Source organism: Mesoplodon mirus (assembly GCF_964341445.2).
Source record: "Mesoplodon mirus genome assembly, chromosome: 7".
Lineage (NCBI taxonomy): Eukaryota > Metazoa > Chordata > Mammalia > Artiodactyla > Ziphiidae > Mesoplodon > Mesoplodon mirus.
The window spans coordinates 9,318,756-9,331,686 of record NC_138983.1 but is presented as its reverse complement, the minus strand read 5'-3'; the positions used below and the strand labels follow the sequence as shown (position 1 = coordinate 9,331,686).

Below are 12,931 nucleotides of genomic sequence, written 5' to 3'. Positions count from 1 at the left end.
ATTTTATTTAAATATGAATTTTTGGACAGAGGAATATGTTAAGTGATACCATGGGGACGTAATCAGCAAACCCCAGGCTAAAACCATAAGATGAATAAACCAATTTCTTCTGTAAATTGCAAAGAAAAAGAGAGGGGAACCTATAAATTAAAAGAAGTTTAAGAGCCACCAACCAAATAAATGTGACTCTACTTTGGATTCTGATCAGAAGAAAACAACTAAAAGTTTTTATGAGACTGTGTATGAAATAAGAAAAAATATATATATTGGTCTCTTCCCAGGTCCTGGCACAGATCTCCTAAAACCCTTGGAATTTGGATTCTGATTTGAAAAAACAACTAAAAGTTTATGAGACAATCAGGGAAATTTGAACAAGAATTATTATCAGTTTTGCTGAGTGTGATCATGGTATTTGGTCTTTTTAAGAGTTCTTTTAGAGGTACATGCTGAAATTGCTTACTGATGAAATTGGGGCAGGGACTTTAGAGCACTTCATATCATTTGCCAAAAAACACACAAAGAAACCCCAAAACAAAACAACCAACCAATCAACCATAAAAATAAATGTATTTTACAGTAAAAAAAAAAAAAGTATTAGTATATATTGAAGTAAACCATCTTTGGAAACACTGGCTTTGGAGAAAGTGAAATCCAATGTGAAGGGCTAAAATGGTGAGTCTTGTGAAGCTAAGAGCAAGTGAAGGCATACACTTATAAAATACCAATTAAGAAATGAAATCCTAAACTAGGAATAGGTCTCTAAAACTGGAGAGCAAAGGGTGGTTGTCTGAAAACTAAATCAGCTTGTAGCTCAAAAGCAAATAACTTCTCAGGGTTAAACTCTTAATAGCCTGGGACCTGGCCCATCCCACCATAAAAAGAGGCCGATTTTGGCTTAGTAGAAGGAATAATTATCCAACAATTAGGGTTGTCCAACAGTAGAATATGTTTCCTTTGGGAATAGTGAGTTCTCTTTCAACACTTGGCAAAAGGAGGACCCAGCGTTGGACTAGAGGTTCATGAGCTGGCCTATGGTTCGTTGAATCCATGGATGGGACTGTCAAGAGTAGTGGAAACCAGAGAAAGTTCTCTTGATCACACCTCTACAGACAGGCCTAAACTGTTCTTGGTGTCCAGCAGATAGATAAAGTGAGGCAACTGTGGCCGTAATTGTGTTGGCTGCTGCTTTAAACATCTTGCAAATTCTTGGCTGCCACCTCCAATGAAGAAAGCATTCCGTGCTGGGAACTAAAGGCAAATGCTTGCTCTTCAGGAGAATCTCACCAAGTAACACATCCTCTTTAGTTAAGTATTGCACTTGGCCGAGACAGTAACAAGGTTCCTGTGTTCCCCAGATGGTCCAGAGAAATTATATACATTATATATACATGTACACATATTTATTACGCCTTGCTTTTAGGAACTGATGTTCTGAGGCAACCGATTTCTTTTTTCCCCCCTCCTTTTTTAGAAAATTGATAGATAATTCACATACCATAAATTTCACTCTTTTCAAGGCAACTGATTCTTATAGGCATTTTGATGTGATACTTACTCCAGGAAAAGGTGCTCCAGTCAGCTAAAATAGCTCTTACTGTATGTATGTATATCTTGCCTTGTTTCACCAAGGAGTTAAGGCAGTAATATATTTGCATAAATAAAATTAGCCATTTGAAAAATAAAATAAAAGATTATTCCAACACAAGGAAAATGAAAAGCGCAGAATTCAGTCTCTCAGCCATGGAAATGTTAAGCATCAACTTTTGCTTCCCATCATACCCCAAGTAAGGAGCTTTCTTTGGCCAAATCTTTGATGCTCAGCTCTGTCTCCTTCCTATGACTCAAAAACAGCTTGCTAGTGCGAGTTCACAGGGCTGAATGTGACAAATACAAAAAGAGAGAGAAGAAATTCAGAAAATTCACTCATATTTTCATCTTTTTCTAAATACTCCTTCCTGCTTTTTTTGCATTCAGTTCCTTATGTGCCAAAGAGAGAGAGTTTGTGGGGAGCCCTCTGGTCCATCCTACAAACACCACTCTTCACCACAGGCAGGGGCAGACCCTTCTCTTACATTCCTAGAATGCTTTTTCCCCCCATGCCACATCAACACCCCAAATTCCCATTTCTTTGCTATCTCTACCGTCAGTAACGACATGTGTGACCGTACCTGAGTAATTTGACCTGTCTAGGCTGTCATCACACCTTTTAAGTGAGGGAGTTAGACCAGATGAACTCTAAGATTGTCTCATCTAGAGTTTGTTGCTTTAGTTTTCCCAAGCGCCCATCATTTCCATTTCACAAGTCCTCAACCTGCCCCCACACGCCTACCACCGTGGAGCTTGGTGTTTTCTGCCTTCCAGTTTGTCATCTTCAGAGACCTAATGCACATTTAAGACGTGCAGGCAGGGCTTCCCTGGTGGCGCAGTGGTTGAGAGTCCGCCTGCCGATGCAGGGGACACGGGTTCGTGCCCTGGTCCGGGAGGATCCCACATGCCGCGGAGCGGCTGGGCCCGTGAGCCATGGCCGCTGAGCCTGTGCATCCGGAGCCTGTGCTCCGCAACGGGAGAGGCCACAACAGTGAGAGGCCCGCGTACCGCAAAAAAAAAAAAAAAAGACATGCAGGCAAAAATTTCAAGTCATCAATACGGTATCTGTGGTTGAAACAGTCAATCAAAGGTCTTTCTACATGGAAAGCAGAGGGAAAGGGGTAAGGCAACAAAACCAAACACTCAAAAGATCAAAAAAGAAAACAACTTCTAGTTCAAAGTTAACCATTTTCAACAGTGTTTTAAACCAGCATGGTATCTGAAGTCATAAGCCAGGGTTCAAATTCTGGCTTGCCCCTTAACTAGCTCTGTGACCCAGAACAAGTTAATGTTGATTGTTCAGTCTCAAGTTTCCTTGTCTGTGGGGAAAAAAGCGGGGAGAGGGATAATACCTCATAAAGTTGTTGAGGATTAAATGAGTATTTATGTGAAGTCCCCAGTACAGCCCAGGACACAGGAGGAGCTCAACTACAACAATAAACCATAATTGTGTGAAATTCCCTAATTTGTACACTTTTCCTAAATAAAGTCTACACTGCCCTCTGCCTCTCTCACTTTTTTCTTCATAAACAACCTGACCCCCACCCCTACCCCAAGTACAGGTATCAGATTCCTAGGTCTGGAGGAGAGCTGTGAAAGAATCAGCAGGCGTGCAGGTTTGTGGAAGAAACCAGCCAAGACCAGTTCAGAGAGATACTTTTCACTGCTAGCTTTATGGGTCCAAATGCAGAGTGAGAAGCGATTACACCGCAGGAAAATTCCCAGTGCCCTTGGTGAGCAGTTGACTGAGATGCGATGCCCCATAAAGTCCTGCTATCTGGCTGGGAAAAGAAAAGGGTAGGAACCTACAGCCTGGGCAGAATCTTCATTCTGTCCCCAGCAGGGGAAATGAGATGCTTCCCACCTTCCGTGCTGCCCCCTAATGGTGGCAAGAGCAGGCCTAGCATCAGGGCGTGCTCTCACAGATGTTAGTTTTTGGGGCCAAGTACAAAATCTTTGGGTGGCCCTCCAGCACTGCTGTTCTGTCTGTCTGCTGTCGGGGAGCCAGGGATGGGCTGCACTCCCAGGAGGGGGCCAGCCTCTGGATCCGGTTTGCTGCGTTTGGCCAGGTCCTCATTGTGAGCCTTGCGGATGTGGCGGTACAGGTCCCCTGACTGCGTGTAGCTGCGCAGGCAGTAGCGGCACTCGTAGGGTCGCTCACGCGTGTGCACTGTGGCATGGCGCCGTAGTGTGTAAGAACATGAGAAGGTCTTCCCACATGTCTTGCAAGTGGGAACATCCTCAGTAAAAACCCCAAAGCTTCCTGGGGCTGCTTCATACTCAGAAGGCAGGTAGAGTGGCTCGTGCAGGGCGGGTGGAGCAGGCAGGGGTGAGGTCACCAGTCCTCGATGATACTGCCCTGGACCTGGCAGCAAATGGTAGGGTAGGTGAGGATCTGGCGGCAGGAAGTGGTCACTGGCCCCCACCTCCTCCAGTCCTGCTGCCCTTGGCTCTTCAAAGGCCTCTGGCTGGGGGGGCTGTTCACCATACACTGCTCCTCCAGGTGGGAACAGTCCCTCAGGACCCCGAGGCTGTTCCTCCGAGGCATCGGGCTCCTCATCGGAAATCACAATAGCTTCTACTTTCACCTGGACCAGCTCCGCTTCTGCTGGGGCTGGAGCCTGGGATGGAACTGGGGCTGGGACTGGGACTGCAGCCGAAGCTGGGGGATAGAAGCCTTGCAGTGGTCCTCCAGTTCCCCTTGGTTCCACCACCCTCAGATTCTCAGAAACCACATCAAGGGGAGCCAGTGGCTCCACTGAAACCGTTGGGAGGCCCGAAGAGAAGTAGTTTGCAGGGGTGGTCTCTGTGGAGCTACTGGGGCTGGCAAGAGAGACATCAGCCACTGGTGGAGGAGGTGCCCGCAGATGCGGTGAGTCAACCTCCACGCCAGGTTGTGTAGTATCAGCCCCAGCCGGCATCGGTGGCTCATCTGGAGGACAGACGGTAGGTGAGGGAGCTGCTGAGCCTTTCCATTCCCCTTTGCCCCAGTGGCCTGATGTCTCTGCAGATGCCAACGAAGGTTGGTGGCCACGGGAAGTGCTGGACAAAAACTCCAAATTAGGGTGCTGTGAGTTGGTTTCTTCCTCCTTCTTGGTACTATCCGCCTCTGCCAGGGCCCGGGCTTGCAGCCGCCGCTTACACACCTTGACAATATCATTCATGTGCAAGTAGCTGGCAGCTGCCAGCACATCCTCCACAGGGGTATCCCCCCTCAGGACCAGCTGGCCAGCATACATGAAGTCCAGAAGCAGCCCAAAGGCTGGAGCTGTGACAATCTCGTTGTGGATACACACCAGATCCCTCTTGTCCAGTTCCCGCTCTTTGTAGAAAAGCTGGAAAAATGGGCTGCAGGAGGCCAGCACAGCCCGATGGGCCAAGAACTGGGTGCTACCCACCATCACCGTGCAGTCACAAAGGAAACCCTGGGACCGCTGCTCTCGGAGGCTCTGCAGCAGCTGCTGGCTGTGTTCTGGGAACTCCATAGCACCCCACGAAGGGAAAGGGACCCTAGGAAGGTCGCCACCAGTGGCTCCCTGGGAAAAGAGGACAGGGGGTTAAGGCAGGTGACCCTCCCATAAACCTTAACGTCACCTCTGAGCTATTACTTGCCACCCCAAAGCCTCTGGCAGCACCGTCCTGACCCCAAGACGCTCGGTTAAATTATTACCCTTCTTTCTCCCAGGTCACACCCAGTGGTCTACTTTTAGCCCCGCCCCTTCGGCCTAACCTTAGAAGCAGGCCCCGCCCCGTCGACAAAGCCCCTCCCCGGAAGTCCCGCCTCCTAAGCAGCCTCCGCTTCCTCGATGCCCACCCGGTAGCTTCCAGCACCTCCTCCAACTAGAAGTCTCGCTCCCAGGCCTTTGCGGGCGATACCTCTACGCCCCACTCCGGGAACTCCCTGAGCCTCTCTCGCATTCCAGGGGCTAAGAAGTCCGAGGGTGGGAACTAGCAGAGAAAGCTGATCTCTTCACTCACCACCGATCAGCCACCGGGAGAGCTCCGCCCCTTCCCACCTTCTCAGTTATCATTGGCTCAAATTTGCCATCCCTCGTCACGGATTGGTTCACTCTCCACTAACAATCCCCCCAGCTCGGGGCGGCGTCTCCAAGTGGGTGCTGGTGGCCATCACTCAGGCAAGTAGGCGCCCGATTGGTTAGCGCTCCTGTCCTAAACTTTTCCTTTTCTAACCGCCTTCTTTGCCTCAGAGCCCTCTGGATTGGCTGAGCTTTTCCAGCTACCTGAGGCAGTGGGAGTGCGACGTCCTCCAGGCGGGCCGCAAGGCACGCTACGGCGCAGAGCGTTGTGTCTTAACGGACAGCACGTCACCCTCGCTGCTGGGTGACCGGGAAAATGAGAACCTACAAGCTGGTGTGGTACCCAGGAGGCCCGAGTCTTAGACCCGGCTCTGCTGTAACCGTGGGCGATAGCTGCGCCTCTCTGAACTGCGGTTGTTTCTTGCAGGTCCCTTACTCTCTCAAAAACTCCAAGATGCCCTGATGCCTCACTCCCTCCAGTCTGATGGTTCTGGGCTCCTGGCTCAGCAGTGGTGGTGTCAGAGAAGTAGCAGCTGCGCGAATGCAGTCGTAGCGTCCCTAGCCTAAACTCTATAGCCAACTTACAATAAAGAGATGAGTGTCCTTCTCTGTCTGGAGCGTAGTGGGCAGTAGCTGGTAGGAAAGGAGGGAGTGGGCCAAGGCCCTAAAATGTCCCTGGGTGGAAGAATAAAGAGTGTGATTACTTCTGAAGAGATCTTCCAGAGTTCCTAGACAGCAGCTAGTTGTCTAGCGACAACTACTGAGCCCGCGTGCTGCAACTCCTGAGGCCGGCATGCGTAGAGCCCGTGCTCTGCAACAAGAGAAGCCACTGCAATGAGAAGCCCGTGCACCGCAACGAAGACCCAATGCAGCCAAAAATAATTAATTAATTAATTTTTAAAAACCCGACATAAGTAACATTTTCATTTTCTAGGAAAAATAACTATTTTCCCAAGTCAAAAAAATATGTAGTGAAAATAGTGGCATTGCTTTACATTTTTCCAAATTTCTTTAATGTCTGGCTTAACATAAGACAGCTGGATTCTCACATCTGTTTCTGTTTTCAAACTATTATGAGATATTGTTTTGATTATATGAAAATTAAAATCTGAACTCACACAAATGAGTGGGCATGGAATTTCATTGGCCATGGTGAAGAGTTTGTATTCTATTCTGAGTATAATCGGGAGCCATTGGTGGGTTTTAAGCAGGGGAGTGTTCTGATACGATTCTTGCTTTTAAAAGCTTATCCTGCCTAGTCTGGAGAAAGGAGCATAGGGGATCAAAGTGGGAGCAGGAAGAGAGCTGTGGAAATTGTTCTGCAAGTGATGATGGTGGCTAGACAAGGGTAGTGATGGTGGAGCTGGGGAGAAGTGCTGGGTCAACAGAATTTGCTAAAATTAGGATAGGAGATGAGAGTCAAGACCAAAAAGGAGTCAAGGATGGCTAAAATCTTTGCATGAGCAATGGTGTGGCTGACAGCCATTTTCTGAGATGGGGACAATGGGATAGGAAAATGGAGAGTTCTGCTTGGACGCTTTAGGTAGAGCTTCCCCTCAGCCAGTTAGACTTGTGAGCTTGGAGATCAGGGGAAACACTGCGGCTGGAGATATACATTGGGAGTGTCATCAGCATATGGATGGTATTTAAAGCCAGGGGACGGGAGGGAAAACCCTTGTAGGAGAGAGGGCTGTGGAGCTGCTAAGCAGTGAGGAGCATAGGCTGTTCAGGAAGCTTAAGCGATCATGTTTCTATAGGTTCAGAAGTGATCAGAATGAAGATGAACCTGAGACTGGGCACAAAGACTGTGTGCTTGACACACTCTGGGGTTGCCAAACATACTGGACCCAGGTTTTAAGAATTATAGTTATTGGACTTCCCTGGTGGCACAGTGGTCGGGAGTCCGGGAAGATCCCACATGCCGCGGAGCGGCTGGGCCCATGAGCCATGGCCACTGGGCCTGCGCGTCCGGAGCCTGTGCTCCACAACGGGAGAGGCCACAACAGTGAGAGGCCTGCATACCGCAAAAAAAAAAAAAAAATTATAGTTATTTTGGGAATTCCCTGGCAGTCCAGTGGTTAGGACTCCACGCTTCCACTACAGGGGGACACAGGTTCCATCCCTGGTCGGGGAACTAAGATCCTATATGCCATGTGGCGCAGCCAAAAAAAAAAGATTACATTTATTTTAACCTCTGTATAAATCCCTTTGGTCAACACAGGCTAGTGGCCACTGTGGCTTAATAAGCCTAGTGTGTGCTAGATTTCAGCCTCTCTCACACCCAGGCGCACCATTAAGCAGGGCACAACTTGTTGGTTTTGCTTCTCAAAACTGGAATATATAGGGCTTCCCTGGTGGCGCAGTGGTTGAGAATCTGCCTGCCAATGCAGGGGACACAGGTTTGAGCCCTGGTCTGGGAAGATCCCACATGCCGCGGAGCAACTGGGTCCGTGAGCCACAATTACTGAGCCTGCGCGTCTGGAGCCTGTGCTCCGCAACAAGAGAGGCTGCGATAGTGAGAGGCCCGCGCACCACAATGAAGAGTGGCCCCTGCTTGCCACAACTAGAGAAAGCCCTCGCACAGAAACGAAGACCCAACACAGCCATTAAAAAAAAAAAAAAAAAAAAAGTGTCTTCAATGTAGACAAGTCTTCTCACTAAAAAAAAAAAAAAAAAAAAAAAAAAAAAAAGTGGAATATACATACCCCCACCCTGGGGTACACAGAGCTACAGGATGCCAGGAAACATCTTTCTAGAGCACCATTCAGTCAGATTTTTTGATAAAAGTTTTTATCTGGGGAATAGGCATATTAAACTGGCATAGATCGACTATATGGCACATGAAAAAAAAGTATGTAAATTTTAAAGCTAAAACAGAAGAAATTTCATACTTATTGCCGTAACTTTCCCCCAAGGAAAAAGGTTGAAAAGCTTTCTTCTATGCGTTTTTGTATTAGTAGAAATTAGAAAAATACCTACCATATATTTAGTAGTTGTTAACTGCTAGCAATGTGCTAAACATATGATCTCTAATTCCATTATAGCCTTTCTTATCCCCATTAGACAGAAGAAGAGACTGAGGTTCTTGTGAGACTTGGTTAAGTAACTTGGCCAAGGTCACAAAGCTAATAAAAGGCAGAGCTGAAATTGAATCTAGGTCTATCTATCTTCAAAGTCACACCCTTAACCACTTTGTAGATTTGTCTTCCTGGAGTGTCCCCCAGGTGGTCCTCAGGGTTGTTGCACCCATGGCCAGAGGATTCAGACTCAGCTGGGGGCAGGATTATCCTAGCTGTTGGATGAACTGGTGGCACAGAAGCAGGAACCTAGAACCAGCGTGAGGGGCAGCTAGGATGGGTGATCCTTGCTCAGAGATTGCCCTCCAGGGGCTGGACCTGCTGCTTGTGTATAAATCTTTGGGAGACAGGTGACAGACATCATCACAAGGGCTCCTCTCTACTACTCTGTAGGTTGGTAAGACCTATCCTTGCAGCAGATTGTGTTCTCCAAGGTGGCCTTAACAAGATCTTCCCTCCCACATGCTCCTTTTACAATATGACATTGATGCTCCTTCCATCCGGTAAGGTCTCTCACCTTGAGTCCGGGAGAGATTATGACCCTCAGAGAGATGTGATGCTGTGTGACTTCTGAGGCTAAGTCATAAAAAGGGATAGAGCTTCCACCTGGTCCTCTTGGGATGCTTTCTCTTAGAACCCAGCCACCATGCTGTGAGGAACCCAGGCCACACGAAGAGGGCACCTGTAAGTGTTTCAGCCATAGCCACAACCAGGCTTCCAGCTAACAGCCAGCTTCAGTTTGCCAGCCATGTGATTGAGCCATCTCCGAAGTGGATCCTCCAGGGCTTCCCTGGTGGTGCAGTGGTTGAGAGTCCGCCTGCCGATGCAGGGGACACGGGTTCGTGCCCCAGTCCGGGAAGATCCTGCATGCCGCGGAGTGGCTGGGCCTGTGTGCCATGGCTGCTGAGCCTGCACGTCCGGAGCCTGTGCTCCGCAACAGGAGAGGCCGCAACAGTGAGAGGCCCGCATACCTCAAAAAATAAAAAAAATTAAAAAAAAGAAGTGGACCCTCCAGTGCCCAGCTGAGCTGCCCAGCTGACATTGCCTGGAGCAGGAGCACACCTTCCCCACTGAGTCTTTTGCTCCAACTGTAGATTATGAGATAAATAAATTTCTGTGGTTTTAAGCCACAAAGTTTTGGGGTGGATTATTGTGCAACAAAAGTTAAATAAAACAATCCTTCAGTAGACTTTCTTTGTACTCCGAATCTCAGTACAGCTCATTGTTTTCCATTGCTATTTTCTTTCTGTTCTAGCTTGTCTCTGATTCTGAAGCTTTGGAGGCAAAGAGATCAGGGCTTGGGGAGGATTTATCAGGGCCAAACCATGCCTGGGGAGCTTGAAGAGATCGTAATAGATTCAATATGAGAATGAGGTTCAGTCAACTCATATTTGTTCAACTCCATTATTTGCTAGAGATGCAATCACTGATGCAAATAGATCCCAAGCACCTGTTGTGTGCCAGGGGCTCTTCTAGGCATCAGGGATATAGAGGAACACAACACACAGGAATCCCTGCCCTTCTTGAGGGGAAACAGGCAATATGCACATACATGAATTAATAAGATGATGCTAAATAAGGCTACGTTCTATGAAGAAAATAAAACAAAGCAATACAATAGGAGAGTGATTGGGGTGTGGCTACTTGAGTCAGGGTAGTCATGGAAGGCCTCTTAGAAGTGGTGATATTGAGCTTATAACTGAAAAATGAGAAGGAGCTCCCCCATCCCCATCAGGTGAAAATCAGAGCCAGTAGCATTGTAGGCGTAGGAAATAGCACGTGCATTGGTCTCAAGGTGGGGAGGAGGCCAATGTGGCTGGAGTGGAGAAAGCAAGAGGAAGAGAGGCAGAAACTAGAGTTGGTTGAATCTGGCCCCTGCCTGGTTGGTCAGAGTGATGGTTTTATTCTAGTGCCCTGGGAAGCCATCGGGCCCTAAGTAGGGGATTGACATGATTTGACGTGAGTTTTGAAAAGATCACTCTTGGCAAATAAGTACATGAAAAGATGTTCAACATCCTTAGTCATTAGGGGAATGAAAATTAAAACCACAATGAGATACTATCACACTTATTAGAGTAGCAAACAAATAAATATACCCTGCTGACAATACCAAGTGCTGGTGAGGATATCAGAGCAACTGGAACTCTTATACCTACATAGACAATTATATAACATTGACACCACACAGACACAGTAGGTGTAAATAACCTCAAGAGCATTGATAATAGTAAACTATGTTAAATAGGAAGTGATGAGTTTTAAGTATTTCTTGCTAATGATTCTGACTCTAATTACAATGTGTGGTTTTTTTCCCCCACACTTCCAAGCAATTCTCAAACACCAGCTGAGTGTCCTACGGTTCAACTCAATTCTGACACCATCAACAGGGAGATAGCATCAGATTCCACAGGTTAAGGGCTCAGTCCTACAAGACTGCCCTCCACTTCAGATGGCAATAGTAAGTCCCGGTTGTCATCTGTCCATCTGACTGGCTATAGATTGAAGGTTCCAAAGGCCACTCCCCGCCCACCTCCTTGGGTTCAATTAATTTGCTAGAGTGGCTCACAGAACTCAAAGAAACATTTCACTTACTAGATTACCACTTTATTATAAAAGACCCTAACTCAGGAAGAGCCACATAGAAAAGATGCCTAGGGTGTGGGATGGGGAAAGGGCGTGGAGTTTCCGTGCTCTCTCTGAGCTCACCACTCTCCCCAGTTCTCCAGGTCTTCACCAACGCCAAGCTCTCTGAACCCCATGCTTTTGGGTTTTTATGGAGATTTTCACTACAAAGGCAGGGTTGATTAATTCATTAGCCAGGTCAGGGAGTTGAGACTGAAAGTTCCAACCCACCCGTCACTTGGTTGTTTCCCCTGGTTTAGGTGCTTTCCAAAAGTCACCTCGTTAACATAAACTCGGGTGTGGTTGAAAGGGGTTTGTTATGAATATCAAGACACATTCATCATCTTATCACTTAGGCAATTCCAAGGGTTTATGAGCTCTGTGACAGAAACGGGGGCAAAGACCAAATATATATACATATTTACTGTAAATCACAGTACCACACTTTTGTTTTTTTCTAACTTTTTATTATGAACATTTTCAAACACACAAAAGTAGTAGGAAAAGTGTAAGAAACCACCGTTATCCATCATCTGGCTTCAACGATTATCAATATATTGCCAAACTTGTTTCATCTACACCTCTGCCTTTGTTTTTTAGTATAATTCATTTAATTGTAAGTTGACAATTAAATTATTGTTAACATTTAAAAAATATCTAGTTATTTATTTTGGCTGTGCTGGGTCTTAGTTGCAGCATGCAGGATTTTTAGTTGCAGCACGCAGACTTAGTTGAGGCATGCGGGATCTAGTTCCCCTACCAGGGATCGAACCTGGACCCCCAGCATTGGGAGCGTGGAGTCCTACCCACTGGGCCACCAGGGGAGTCCCAAGACAATTAACTTTTTAATAATGGTTGTGTTTACCCACTGGCTTGCAAAATTCCTGAAATATTAAAAACTGGCTTTTGTAGGGGGCTCCAGCACACCACTGTCAGCAGGTAAGGTTGCTTTTGCGGGGAGGCTGGCTTCGAATAGAGGAAAAGAGGGAGTCGGGGCTGTTGAGGCCCTGCCCTCCGTCCCACCATCTGCTTCCTTATGTGGTTGCAGGTGCAGGGGATCCCCAAGGAGTCTGAGCAGCTGACTGGCGACCTCAATCATTCTAGGAAATGGGCAGCGTCAATGGAAACTGGTGTGTGACAGCTCTAAGAAAGCATGAGGTCTCTGTTCTTGCAGGAGGGAAGGTCAGGCTTTCTTACAACATACAAAAACTTAGGCAACAGGGAGTTTGCTTAAGGTCCCAGAGACTGTCTGGGCTTTAGAAACAGCGGCTCTTGCTGAGCCTTTATCATAGGTCCGCGTCTCATGGTGTTTCTGCCTTTCTTCCCATGGCCCTTTTATCAGTCAGGGTCCCAGCAGGGCACAGACTGCATGCTCACTCTGGTTAACTGAGGTGAGTTTAATAAAGGGACTATCTACAAAACTGCGAGCAGAGCTGAAGGAACAGACAAGGCTCACCAGTTCTCTAGGTCCGTGGGTGTAAGGGGGCGGGCGAGGGGGCGAGAGGGGGTTGAGAGGAGCGCAGTGACTTGAGGTTCTCTTCACACCTGGAGGGGGCGCTGCCTTCTGGGCTCTGACTTTGCGGGTTTTATCTCTAAACTACCAGAGCC

At 47.5% G+C, this 12,931-nt stretch overlaps 1 protein-coding gene across 1 annotated transcript; it reads right to left on the bottom strand.

Annotated features, from left to right (window-relative positions):
* Nucleotides 1–430: 430 nt before the first annotated feature.
* Nucleotides 431–5,584, bottom strand: ZBTB3 (zinc finger and BTB domain containing 3). Its single transcript, XM_082629053.1, is given in 3 exon segments — nucleotides 431–3,532; nucleotides 3,534–5,123; nucleotides 5,464–5,584. Coding segments are annotated over 3 exon segments (1,671 nt in total). The 5' UTR covers nucleotides 5,506–5,584; the 3' UTR covers nucleotides 431–3,493.
* Between the last annotated feature and the right edge of the window lie 7,347 nt (nucleotides 5,585–12,931).